Source organism: Uloborus diversus, chromosome 3, assembly GCF_026930045.1.
Source record: "Uloborus diversus isolate 005 chromosome 3, Udiv.v.3.1, whole genome shotgun sequence".
In the NCBI taxonomy this organism is placed as follows: Eukaryota; Metazoa; Arthropoda; class Arachnida; order Araneae; family Uloboridae; genus Uloborus; species Uloborus diversus.
The window spans coordinates 19,508,308-19,523,318 of NC_072733.1; the positions used below are offsets into that span (position 1 = coordinate 19,508,308).

The 15,011-nt window shown below is 30.6% G+C and overlaps 1 protein-coding gene across 1 annotated transcript in view; it reads left to right on the forward strand.

Moving 5' to 3' along the window:
• Positions 1-15,011, forward strand: part of LOC129218026 (G2/mitotic-specific cyclin-A-like) — a 53,684-nt gene that overhangs the window by 25,780 nt on the left and 12,893 nt on the right. Inside the window, exons 4-6 of the mRNA XM_054852204.1 lie at positions 3,702-3,925; positions 8,459-8,663; positions 10,000-10,113. Coding sequence (XP_054708179.1) covers positions 3,702-3,925; positions 8,459-8,663; positions 10,000-10,113 — 543 coding nt within the window. The remainder of the gene's footprint in view (positions 1-3,701; positions 3,926-8,458; positions 8,664-9,999; positions 10,114-15,011) is intronic.

Genomic DNA, 15,011 nt, shown 5'->3' on the forward strand with positions numbered 1-15,011 from the left:
GTTCTGGCTTTTGTGCTTTTTTAAAATCGCACCATTTTCATATTGGCGCGATCCATTAATACCCGACTTTTGCAAGTCCAAAATAAAATAGCCCATCAAAAAGAGATTAATTATTAGAAAAAATATGGTTGAAGTGCTTTTGTATAAAATTCAAGTATTCATAAGCAATTTAACAAGAAACTTATTGTCACTTAGCGTCTGGGGGTACGATATTTAACTGTTTATCGCCACTTAGTGTGGCGGTGCGATGTTAAACTGTTACCGTAAAATCCCAAAAGTAACTCCTCCCCTATTTTCAAAACAAAATTTCGGAAAGGGTATAATTGAGATTTTTCAGAAAAATTAGCCAAAATAATTGTTTTCTGTAGTATTAATTTTAGAGTACAAAAAAGAAATAATAAGTAAATAAGAGTTAATTTTAATGAAGAAAGAGAAATTAATAAAAACCTGCCATAATTTTCTAGCAGTAATAAATTGCATGAAGGCACCATTTTTTTCGAAAGAAAGGATTTTGCACCTTAAGTTGGCAAAACTCCTATAATTTATCGTTTGAAAATTCATTTTGTACTGAATGTAATAAGGTTACAGTAAAAGAAGCAAAATCTTAATGTTCTTCTTTCAGAATAGAAGCAAAAATCGCAATCACGGCCGCAAATTCATTACGAGATCGTAATTTCAAAAACTGAGCTTTACGAAGTTTGTGAACGCAAACACAGACAAATCTCTTACTCGATTTAGTAAAATTTACATTTTTGATGATCCTAAACTCGTTCAATTACATTATTTCTCCTTTTAAAAAAGTTATTTTTAAGTTTCGCGCTACTTTTTAAGCAACACGTATCCAAAATGGCGTCACGTTTTCAAAATGGCGCCAAGTTGAAGATCATTCAGTTTCATAAAGCAGAACAAAAATGCTCCTTCCAAAATGAATAAAAAGCAGTACAATCGTAGTTCTTTTGTAATACTTATGAACAAAAAAAAAGGCGCCCTTGCATCAAAAGGAGTCTGGACATTTTGGAAGGAATAAACCGTGGAGGCCATTTTTTTTTCTCTTTTTGTTTAAATCATTGTGTTTTCTCTTTCTTTTTAGAAAAGCAAAACTGCACATGGAGGGGGAAACTAAACCTTTGTAAATGCTTTCCAAGTCAAGCAGAAAATGTTATCCTTCTTTCTTTGGAGGGAGTGGCAAATGAAGATGATTGGAAAATTTTCAGGTGAAGGGGGGGGGGGGGGGAGTATATTCAGGATTTTAAAGTGATTTCACTTTCCACAAAAAAGGGGGGGGGGTCTATAATCGATAAGGGGGTTACTTTCGGGAATTTACGGTATTTTGGGAGAAAGTTACATGGGTTTGGTTTTTCGATGCTAAAAAGGATAATTAACTTTAAATAAACTCTTTTATTTACCTTTTTTTTTTCTATAGATACCTACATTTTGAAAAACGCAATCTTTTTACATCCGATATGAGAATCATATTTTATTCTTTTTCCAAGCTAACTTCGCTTTATTAGGATGCAAATAAATGAAAAGTCTCTTTATTTTTGTAACAAAGCTTATTTTAAGTTTTTAAAGCGGAATTCCATTTTCTTTTATGAGTCAATAATTAAAATGCTGAATCAATGGTTTATTTTTTATTTATTTAATTAATTTATTTTTTGCTTCAACTGTGTCCAGATATTAATGATATGTTTATCATAGGACTCGAAAATGCAATTTTAAAATAATTTTATCAAAAATATTATTTTACAAGCCGTTTTTATACTTTTGACGCCTTCACTTTGAGGATTGCATTCTCTTTGCATCCGCTAAGGGAATCTGATTTTTCGAATTTTCGATGTTTAGTACGCTTAGTTAAGAAGTAAACAAATAAAATATTTTTTTAGTTTTGTAAAAATCATGGAGTTTATAAGTTTTAAATGAAATTCTGTGTTCTTAAACAGTGTCTTGGGTTAAAAAGTGAAATGCTGAACCCCTGCCTGATTTTTTTCTTAGTTATATCAAATACTATACAAATAACATTTCTAGTATAGTTTAACATGATGTAGAATGGTAGATAAATATTTATACATGAGGGTGCCTATCTCCCAGTGAGCGATGCCTCCCCCCCCCCCCCTCCCCAAATACTAGAAAAAACACTCAAGAATGATATTCTGAACAGAAAAGAGGCAAAACACTCATCTTTAAGTGTCAATGATGCAGTTTCTACCATCTCAAGAGTTTAAACTTTCGTTTTGACAAAAAAAAATTTTTTTTTTGCAAAATTATTTGATTTTTTACAAAAATCGGACTTTGAAAAATCCTGGACAGACCCCTGAAGTCTGGAACTGCTCCTCAAAATTTTTAAATTGTTCCTCAAAATTCCCAGAGATGCTCCTCAAATTGTTTCTCCAAGGTTGGCAACCCTGTCATGCATATTTAGAAATTGAAATATATATTTTAATCAACAAATACATTGTGATTCAAAAAGGGTTGATATTTAAATTGAACATTTCATGAAAAATGCACTATGTTGTATGATATCTGTTTTTCCAGAGTAAATATTTTTGATGTATAAAATTAAAATTTTTTACAAAGGTTTCACTCTAGGTACACATTACAATATCATATTGTACACACATGTAGGTCTTTTGTGTGAATATAGTTCACTGAAAAATATCCTTTTATGTATTTCCCGGGGGTTTACCTTAAAAATAAATGCCCGGATATTTTTTATCGCTAATTTGAGGTAATCTTAAATATTTTCATGTGACCATGCAATTGAACAAATTCTAGTTAGTTTTACTTTTCTTTTTTAAAACATTCATGTCTCTCTAAAAATTAGTATGCATCACGTATGTGTTCTTCCCAATTTGAGAAACTGCTGTATAGCAAACTTTTCTATTACTAAGCGATAACTTTTTTGAAATTAGTTACTTATTGTTATCACCAGATCAGCATAAACTTTTACTTGTTTGATTCATTTAATATATCCTTTTATCAAATTTTTGACTATGTAGCTCAAATGTTATCTTCATGTCTGAATCTTTGCATTCCTTCTTATTAAATCGTTGGTTATGGCACATAAAAAGATATTTAGCTTATTTCTTTAGTTTTAGTGTATATAAACCAATAAACATAATTTGTCAAATTTTTTGTTTCAACTTTTCACAACAGCAGGTAAATTATCATTAGATTCCTAGTGTTGTTTGTTAAAGGATTTTTCAATTTTAGAGTTCATCCTTATTATGAAACGCTATCAATTTCTATTAGTGCTCAAAATTATGTGACACCCTTTTACCCTTGCCCCCACCGCCCTTTTCATTTTGCTGTTGTAGCATTTAACTTAATATTTTGAGGATAGAAAACCGATTTATGTTGGTGAGTTTTCGAAACTTTTTTGTTTCTTTCAGATTTCCCTCCCTGATTTTGATATTTCGGGTCTGTAAAATTCCCCCCCCCCCAAATTTAATGCTTGTTTTTGGAAATATCCAGTTAATTTTTATTATCTCAGTTGTAACTTTTGTGATATATGTTACCTAAGCATAAAACATGTTTTTGGGTTTGAATCTTAAGCATTATCAAAATATATTAGTTTTTATTTTCTCATTAAAATTTTTTGATTTAAATTGAACTATTACAGAATGTAGTCTGGTTGTCAGTTCTAATTTTGGTTAGCTTTCAATGTTTTAGATATTTAATAAAATTTATACATTTTATTTCAGCACAAATTTCGTCCACGTCCAACATACATGTCAAAACAGCAAGACATAACTTTAAGTATGAGAACAGTCTTAGTTGACTGGCTTGTTGAAGTGGGTGAAGAATATAGACTTCAAGTAGAGACTCTTCATCTTGCTGTTTCATACGTTGATAGGTTTTTGTCCCGCATGTCAGTTTTGAGAGCAAAATTGCAACTTGTTGGTACAGCTAGTATGTTTATTGCATCGTAAGTACTTCATTTTCTTAGATTCTATAGACAAGTGTGCATATAGATGCATTGCTTGAAATAGAAGTTTGTTTTTAAATGGGTTTAAGAATTTAATAAAGTTTCAGAAGTGGGAGGGCAAAAGTTTTCATCTTTCTGTATTTTCACATGGAACCTCTTTTTTATTTCAATTTAGGTTATCTGTAAGCTACTGAAATAGTAACATACTGATTGCTTGAAATAACTTTATCAAAGTTAAACAATTGCAATTATCATTCAATTAATTAATATTAATGAAACCAATTAAAGATATCCTTTTTGAATCATTACTTTTTAAATGGTAATGGAAAGAGCACATTTTATGTGAGTTTAAAACATGCTGAAAAATAACTTTAAATATGATATTAGTCTTATATAATTTTCTGAGCTTCAACTTGGGGTTTTTGGCAGTTTCAAGAGTTTAAACCAGTTTTTGACGTTAGAACATTAACACTGATTAATAGTTGTTGCAAAATGATAATGTTTAAATAATTTTTGAACAAATTTTATGTGATTTTAAAGAATGAAAATGTTTTGTAAGTAATCATGGAGTTCTTTGTAAAGAGAGGTATACTTGGTACACTAAATTTTTGTACTAATACAATCCATTTATACTAACTATTAATAGGGGACTTTCTCGAAAAAAGGTTTTATTCAAGTAATTATTAATTAAATATGGGATTAACTGTTATGCTTTGACAGTATGTTAAAGCATGTATTATTCCCCAACAGCATTATTTTTTGAAGGCTTTGGTTAGCTGGAAAAAATAAACTTAATATTACACACGGGACATTTTCAAGAATCGCCCATAGGAAGAAAAATCAGGTTAAAACAATCTGCTTGTCTGATTTCAGCAATTTAATTTTAATCTTGGGGGTACATCTTACTAATTTAAAAACTGAGAAGAAAAAATGATTTTTGGTCCAATAGGCAGAATTAAGGGTGGGGGGGGGGAGGCTTGCAAAGGGGGCCCCTTGGCAGCTTATTAGCACCCCTAGATAAAAGTTCAAGGTTATTGACTTCTTTTTACCATTAATTATGTTTGTTTTTTAAAAAATACGTGCCTAGCAATCAAAAAACATTTTTGATAACACATGCTACAAAGCTTTTCTCTTATGCCTTAATTTTACTCATTGAGGTTTACAGCGTTGGATCTAGGGATTCTTGTTTAGGTGGCACCTTCTAAAGGTCTGAGCCCCTAAAGAGTCCAAGATGACCAAAAAAGCTTTAAAATGTGCCATTAGGATTGGTGCTTTTAAAACTCTAGAATCTACCATTCCTTCCCATACCATCCCTAAAAATAGCTTTAGAATGGCTTTTTTAAAGCCTCAATTCCAAAAATTTCAAAGGATTATGAAATCCAAGGGGGCGTTGGGAACTGGCTCCCTTTGTTTCTTCAAATGATGGCCCTGCTGCTTAGCTTCCCCAAATGCAAAAGTCCAACTTCAAAGTGATTTCCAGTGAGTTTTTGAGTTTAGGATTGACTAAAACAATTAAAATTAATAATTCAAATCTAGTGAATGCATCAGAGTTTTTATGTCTTTGATAGTTTTCAAACAATAAAAAATTTAATCAAAAACTGTTAACATATACTAGCTGCCTGCCCGGCATTGCACGGGCTACCTAAAAAATGAAAGAGATGTCCAGTTGATGTTTTTGTAGTGCTCTGATGTTTAGAAATAATTGCATGTAATGCACGGTTTTGAAAACACTAGTAAAAATATTTTCGGCAAAAATTTCATTGACGTTAATAATAGTTATCAATGATAGAAGTTATGAGTGTTTTCAATTAGCACAAAAGATAAAAATATATGCAATATTGACTATAATCTGTCATGTTGAACTGAATTACATCTGATAGACTATAGTTGGAACATTTATGAACAATGACAATTGGCTTTTTACATTAACACATATTGCTTGGTTGATTACGTAAAACTAAAGCATGACTTAATAAATACCAATGAGCATTAATTTAATACCAAGTCATCAGATTCCAACTAAGCTTTAGTTAAAATCATTAAAAGCAAACTGTTTTGTTCAACTCTGTTTCATTTAAAAAATCCAAACTTTCTTAATTGAACTATAAATAATGTAATTCAAAAGTAAAAATAGGAAGGTGAAGAGAATTGCAGTCGGCTTGCGTTACAACGCAATTCGACTTCTGCGGAACGGATATAACGTGAGTTTTTCATGAGTTGCGAATTTTAGAGCTAACGCAAATTCCTCAACTGCAACATGAAAATTTCTGTTAAGGAATCATTGGGCATAAGTATAGTCTTGATACTGGTTACTAAGTATTGGTTTTGTGAGTGGACTTCATCCCTTTAGCATCACTGATGTGCGGAAGTTCCTTCACCACACTAGTTGAATCATCGCTTTGTTAGTGTATGTATACAAATAATCAATCCATATTTTCCACTCTAAATGTGAAAGTTAATTTAACATAGTATCTAAGGGTGTTCTTTCAGCTTAAGATAGGCAAGAGAAAGTTTGTTAAAAGTAAAAATCCTCGAAATGCAGGAGAAAATCGATATTAATCCGATGAGCATCGCCAACCTTCATCTTCTTCAGTTTTTTAATTATAATAATTATTACTTTAATCCACTGTAGAATAGTGTAATAGTGTTGCATCATGTTATTATTGTGTACTGTATATGCAGTATTGCACTCTGTTTCACTCTCCCATAGGTTATTGAGTTTGTGCATTATAACCTATCTTATATTGAATCCTTTTTTTAAAAAATGTAGTATACATTCAGTTCTTTTCATTTAAAACATTGACACATACTTAAGGAATGGTTTAAAGTTGTCTGAAGGTTGTTTACATGTGTCTAAAATGATTCTTCATGTTTATCAAAATGTCATATGCATACCCTTTTTTACAATGCGAAATTTCGACCTACGCGAGGGGTCTTGGAACTCATCACTTGTGTCATTCGGGACTCGACTGTATTATGATTCGAAAACTTACCCGTGTGAAAGGAAAAGTCCAACAAAATAAACATTATTAGTTGCAAATCCTAAATTTATCAAAATATGAGGCTGGTCATGATAAACTAGCACTAAAATAAACATAACTGAAAAAATAACTTTCATGTGCTGAAAAGATTTAAGAACGTTAGGTATAAAAAAAATTGAAACGGCAGGCGATAAATGAAGGTTATGTCTGAATAACAGGGTTGCTATTTTGTCCACTTTTTGTAAAAAGTCCAGGACGCCAGAAGAAACTGGACGAAATGAACAAAATGGACGAAATGAAAAATAATCTGATTTATACATACATATTGTTATGGTGTAATAATATTAGTACATTATTCTAACACATTTTCTATTATGGATTGATCATTTAATTAAAATAGAATCATTTGCTTTAGAATTTCATACAACTAAAAAAAAAATTACACATTGGTGCAGCTAATTTTAGATCATAATTTACATAAAAGTAATAAAATTTAACAATGTGAATAATCTATTGGGCATGATTAGACTATTATATACAACAGTAGAAAATAAACTCAATGGGAAAGTCAAATGAAATGCTTGGAGACATACATACAAAACAAAAATTTATAGACTAAAAATATTTTATAACTGTTAGATTTTTCGAATTTTTATTGATGTCACCCCATAGTAAAATATTTATGTACTCAACATGTTTTATGGATATGTTAATGTCATACAAATTAAGAAAAATTACTACTTGAGTAGGGTTGTGGGTACTCAGAACAAGGTACCGGAAGAGGCTGTAATAGGCAAGAGGATAGATAGCTTTAAACGGGCCAATAATCTTCATTGGAGACTAATTAATTGACTAGGAACAGCCTAGTCAGAGTGCTGATCATCACATTTGTATTTGTATTGCAAGAACAGATTTCACTTCACGCCAATATTTCTTTTATTGATATCAAGTAGTTTTGCTTTTTTTTTGTTTTTAATATGATTTTTAGTGTTTTGAAACCCCAAGCTTTAAAAACTTTTTATTTCTACTTTTTAATTTTATAAATGCACTTATTATGGGCAATAAACCTCCATATCACAGATCTTAAAATTTACAGCTGATGTGCTTGTTTTATAAATGCTATTACATGCATTATAATTTATTTTAACACTCATTTGATTTGCTAACACACTTCTTCATCCCAATTGAATCCATTTCAGAGATTATGTTGACTCTAAGCTGATAAACGTAGAAAACTGCCAAATAAAAACGAATTTCTTCTAAAAATTATGGAAATTTAGTTTAAGGAATGTTTATGCCAATTATTAAAAAACAGCCACTGTCATGAAATGAAAATAGCGAAAAAGTTGCTTTTTCACTTGTTGTATAAAACATTATGTTTATTAATGTAAAGTAATAAATATCTACATTTTTTGAAGATTTTAAAAAAATAAAAAATATATTTAAAAATTATTAACTGATTTAAATTAAGAAAATAAGACTTTTTGGATTTTTTTAAAGTGAAAAACACTATAAACCCTGCTCATAATTAATGATTTATTTACTTTTTTAGGAAATATGAAGAAATATATCCACCAGAATTAAAAGATTTTGTTTACATCACTGACGATACCTACACGAAAAAACAAATTTTGAGAATGGAACATCTGGTTTTAAAAGTTTTAGCTTTTGATATTGCTTCACCAACAGCTTATGCTTTTCTCAGAATATTTTGTTGCATGTCTTCTGCATCAGATACAGTTTCATATTTAGCTCAGGTACTACAAAAATTATGCATGTTTTTAAATGATTTATACTCATGATTGATGTTAATGAAAAAGTGTCACTGAATGAACAGATACAGGGCTTGTAGTGTATAATTCTTGGTTGAGATGATAATACTGAAATTTGCAAAGCAATAAAATGCAGCATTCAGTCAATGTGTTGTGCACTCGATTTCACAATGATATCTGCTGCAGTGACGGCGACACGAAATTGGATGTGTTCTAGGTTTGACATACAGGGAGAGGTTTTAATATCAATTGTCCCTCCTCATCCCAGAGAGTCAAGTATCATTAAAGATGATAAATAACAAACTGAAACTTAATAATTTTTCGGTTTGAAAAAAAAAGTTAGAATTGGAGCTGTTCAGAACAAAAATAGGTTTTCTGTTTGAGAAATATGTATAATTGATAATGATTCTCAAGCACAACTGTTTGTTTCAAATAATAATATACATCAAAGGTTCCCTGACACATCTTTCAGGGTTCAATGTTTTTTTCAATAATTATTTCTTTGCATTAAAAATCAGGTTCTTTGTAGTCCTGAAACACATCTGCAGTTTGTTGTAAATTTGTGGATTTTAAAGTTATGTATTTTTCAGTATATATATTTCTTAATATTAACATAACAAATCAGGCAAAGTTGTTCTGTATTTACATAAACGTTTCAAATCTTCTGTAAGAAGGAGTTTGTAGCTATACTACTTGCACGAAAAATTTCCAGGAAATTTTCTCGAGAATCCCACTATCTTGTCTTGAATTCTGGCCACTGCAATAGAAATCAACTCAAATGGCACTCAAAGTCCTTTTACCATAAAAAAAAGGATTGTTTATTAGTTTAAGAAACAAGAGTTCAGTTTCTAAGTTTCTAATGGTGTCACAGAAAATTTGTTAATAGCACCTACAATGTGGAAAAAGGATTGTGATTGAACATTCATTTCTAAAAAGGTGATGCTAATTATCCTTCTTTGAAACGGCAACTAAGTGCTCTCACGAACTTCCAAAGAAACTATTATTTAAGAGTTTTGCTAATGATATTTTTTATAAAAATTCTATTTCAGTTTTTAAACTAAAACTATAAAGAAAACTTAAACTAAGCTAAAATTCTTTTATTGTTTCTAAACTTTTTATGGCAGCAGACGCCAAAATTCAGTCCTTAATCCATGTGTAGGCAAGAATGTATAAAGCTTATAGTTTCTGCCTCTAAAAAAGCCCTGATAATGGCAATCTTTTTAAAAATTAAGCTTTCTACAGGTGATTCCATTTTATTTAAATATTCTTGTTTTCTAAATTTCTGTATAATATCTCAATGGCCTTTGGTTTTTATTTTCAGTACATATGTGAACTTTCACTATTGGAAGCTGAGCCGTTTCTCACATTTCTCCCTAGTGTAATTGGTGCAGCATCATTGGCTCTTGCAAATTATACTCTGGGACACATTGTTTGGGTATGTTTAGCTTTCTTTACTTCAACTTCATATTTATTAAGCTGTTATTAAGCTTTGTAGAAAGATCATGTATTCATAAAACTTTTTAAAGTGGCACTTCATTTCTTCTGTTTGGTATACTATCCTATTCATAATAGTCATAACATAATTTTAGAATATCTTTTCAAGTTTTTAAGAAATGTAGTATTTTTAAAACATTTTTTTTTCTTTTTGTAGTTATAACTAAACATGGCTTGCGCCGTCTTTAACCATACATTTCCATATAAATTTGAGAGAGAATTTAAGTGGGATCAATTAAGAGTGAAATCCTAATTCTGTTACAAAGCAATATAGTTCTCGAATAGATTGAGTATTTGAAATGCATTTTTAAGATAGCATTTTTAAAAGCTGTCAAACTTGGGTACTTGAGTTCATCTAGTATTTTATCTTACTCTGTTAATCTAAATTAGTATTTTGCAGCATTCTTGAATGCATTTTTGTTTTCCTTTTAATTCATACTATTTATTTAAATGATAAAATCTTATTTAGCAAACTCCAAACATTATGTTTGTGCTACTTTTTTCTGGTAAAGTGATCAGTCAGTGATGTGTGGGCACTACTGCTCATTAATTTCAGTACACTTGCAAAAATTTAACTAATTTCTCATGAAATAAGAGATTAATCGTTCTATAACTTTTGTCACATAAAATTCATGCTTCTGTTGTCATTTTCCTATTGAAATTATATCACTCATGTATTTAGGGGACCAGTGACTAATTGATTTTTTTTTTCTGAAATTATATTTCCTTGTAAATAGCATGGAATGAGCTGTAAATATCAGGAATTAATTTGCTTAATATTCACTAATTGTATAGAGTTTCATGTAAGTATCACTTATATTCATTAAGCTTTTTTCTCAAATATTAATTTTGCTTGAATGTTTTGGGCTTGTAGCATGCAGAATTTTCCGTCCTGGTTTACTAAACTTTCTGAAAACTTGATGGCATACAAGAGAATCATTATTATACTAAACTTTGAAATAAAAAAATCTGAAAATTTAGTGAAATATAAGCATTTAAAGCTATCATGTTCTCACTGTGCGTGGGCAGAAGATAGCAATTTAGAACTTTTAAAATTTTGTGACCAAATGAATTTGATAACTTATGGAAAAAAAAAGGAGTTGAATATCTGTAAAATTTAGAAAGATTTCTGTGATTTAATAAGCTGCATTTCAGTTATTCTCTGATAAACTAGAAAACCTGTGGGGAATATTCCCAAACTTGCAGTGGCAGAGTATCATTTCTGATAAGAACAGATTTGTGATTGATCCCTTACAATTACAATAAGCCAAGGTGAAAAAACTGCATGTTATAAACAAAAAACATGAACAAAATTGATTTTTGAAGGAAATGCTTTTATCTTCATGAATGTAAGTGATATTTTTGTGAAACTGTATGAAGTAATTGTACATAGTAAGCAAACTGATTTCTGAAATTTACTGCTTATTCCATGCTATTACAATGAGGATGAAAAACAAATTTGCAAACAGCGAAAGAACTTGGCATTCGTGAAAGAGAAGCCTTAGAAGCATTCAAAACAACTGCTCTTAATTGTGCTTCAGCAGCATATTTATCTTACAAATTGAATTCTTCTTATAGGGACTATGAAATAATATTGACAGAGTTTTGTAATAGTGGTGCTGAAGTAGGTTTAAAAAACTATTCAAAAGAATTTGTTAGGACCTTTCTTCCTCATTGTTATAATGTATTAAAAAAAGAAATATCCAGCTTTATTGTTGCTAACAAGCTTCCCATTGGAGTTATAGCAGATAAGATGACGTCAAATAGACGCAGTCGACACATTGTTGGCTTAAGAATTCCAATTTTTGATGTAAATCATGAAACCTTTTTCCAATCAATATACTTGGAACATAGTCCAGTTACAGATTTTACTGGTGAAGGTTTATCCAGCCGCATTTTGAACACTATTGAAAGATTTGCGCTGGATATCACATATGTGCGTCAACATCTAACTGGCCTTGCAGTTGACGGGCAATATGTTAAATTAGACGTTGCAAAGCATCTGAAAACAAAGCTATCGACAGATATAATCGTATCATGGGATCCCATGAATAGGATTGAGTTGATAAGAAAACATGCTGAAGTGCCTAAGATAGTTTCAGATGCTTTTCAACTAATCCATGATACCATGAAGTAATTTTCGTTTTGTAAAAATTATGAAATGCTTTTGAAAAATTCGGAAAATTTTCATGAGTACTTTTATAGGCCTAAACTGTTCAAAACAACGAAATTTTCAGCATACTGTGAAGATGTTTTTAAAACATTTATTACAGATTATCCTTTAATTGTATCTTCCTGTGAACAGGACTCAGATGGTTATGAACTTCGTGATTTGTTGATGAACAAAGAAACTATGTTCAACATCTTGGTTCTATCTGATATTTGTTGTTGCCTGGGAGAGACATCTAGACAAGTTCAAAATTCAGATTTATTTCCATGGCAGTATATATCATTTATCTAGTCCATGATTTCTTCCATAAAAATTATGCAGCAGTACTTGAAGGAGTTATCAACCTGTCTCGGAAATGGCTCTATCACCAACTTTGTAGCTCTTCTAAAAAGACTTCCAGATAATTTATTTTCTAATATGAAGAAGTCTGTAGAAATGTTTAAAGCTAATCAGAGTATGACTAGTACATTTCTTGGTGTGCCTTTGCCGGATAAGCCAGTTAGCTTGAAAAGCTTGAGACTACATAATTCAACTGACAAAACTACCTTGATGAAAAATAATGTTAGTGATTTGGCTAAGTACACTGCATCACTCACTAAGCAAGCAGAGTCATATTTTTCTGAAGATGACTGCAACAAAATGACTGCATTTGGAGTGGCAAAGCATTTAAATTTTTTATTTAACAATGATTTCTTATTGTATCTACTAACAACTGCAAACATACATTAAGCAGATGCAGTCAAAGGTTTAAATGAAGTCGATTTCAATGCCATTTTAGATGAAATTCCTTTTGCAAGCAAAAACGAAGATGAAAGACGTACTCTTTGGTTTGAATTTGCCATTTTTAATGAGTGGGTATATTCAAAGTTATACAAATATGTCTGTGATGGCAATACCTGTTCTCAAAAGTTGCTTTACAAAGCAGCTTTTCATGAGTTAAATGATAAAATACCATTATTTATGAACTTTTTTATATCAGCGATTACCATGCCAATTTCTGAAGCAATATGCGAGACATGGGGGTAATCATCGACCAAGTTAATAAACAAAGACTGAGGTGTTCTGATGGAAATGAAGATAAAGCTGGAGCAAGTGACAAAAGGACTTTTATCAAAATTAATGGACCACCTTCTGGTTTTAAAAATACCAGGAAGTATTTAAAATCAGCATTAACTGCTATGTATGGCACAAATTATCATCGGCATTTTACAAATATTCATAGAAACAAACAGCTTGGAAAATTTGTTACCTCAAAAGTTGTAAAAAAAGTGAATTCTGAGGCTGAATGCTTACCTTGTTTCAAATAATTCCTGGCATAGTTCTCATCTCACTGCACAAGACATACAGTGCATAATTTTTCTTGCATTAGAAGGCTCCAATCTTCCTTTTTCCCCTCTCTAAGTCCATTTTTTTTTTTAAAACCTCAACTCCCTGAATATTTTCATTTTAAAAGGTAGTTTTTATACCAACACTTTCATCCCTGTAATCATTTCTCCCATTATCATACCTACTCTCAATTCTTTTATAGGAATACAAATAGTCATTAATGGCTTGAAATTAGACTTGTAATGCTGAGAATGGTAGTTTATGTTTAGTAAGTTATTTTAAACTAAATAGTGAAAATTACCTATGTTTTGAAATGAATGAGCAGATTTGAATTATTGTTGCTTCCGATGATTTAATTTCCTCCCCTTTCTTTGTGATTAAAATAGTGATTTATTTAGAAGTTTAGTGGCTTTATTTATCAAGACTTTCAAACCAAATTTTTTAAATGCAGTGCTCCATTTTGTTACAAGTAATGTTGATTTTTTTTTAAAAATGAAGTTCTGCTGAAAACCTTATTGTTATTGTGTTCATTTCAAAATACTTTACTTTCTGAATTAATTATTATTTTCAAAAAATATGTACAAAACATTCTTAATCTTTAGTTGAATTAACTTTAACTGAAAAACTTGGTAAGACATTTTCCCCCCTTATTTTGTAAGGATTGATTCCCAGTTGCGCATGTCTTGCATTTTAGCCATCATTTTTTATTTTTAAATTATGATCATGTGCTTGAATGTTTTTCTTTTTGTTGTATAGTAATACAGAAGTATTTTAAGATACTTTATATCCTTTAATGATCTCAGAATTTGAACACATGTAATTTAAAAACATTTTTTAAAAGTTGTACAAAATGTTAGCTGCAAAAGAACAGATTTCATTGTTTTCTTAATCAGTGCTGCATTATGTTTAAGCAATTGCCCTCCCCTCCCTTTAACACAGTTCTTTTTTCAGCATTGAAGAAAAAATATTGATACTTCCTCCACTTACCAATTTTTAACCGTATAGATTAGGTCCCTTTTTTTTCTCTAGCGAAAACTTTTGGGAGTCTGGTACTGGGTTTTAATGCTTCTTGTGTTTATAAAAATGAATTTTGCTTAAACCAGAAGTTATGCTACATTTGTCAATTATTTTATTTCTGTAATGAATTACACTGAAGTTTGTCCTTCTGTTCATTCTTCACTTCACGGAGCAATCTTGCAGAAAGAAATCAGGTCCAGAAAATTTGTCGCAGAAAGGGAAATAAAATTCTGCCACAGGGTTTCTACCCAAATATTTGAAGCATTATTAGGATATTGTCTTCCTGGATCTCTTTTGATGTAGTTTTGGACACACCTTTTCTGCAT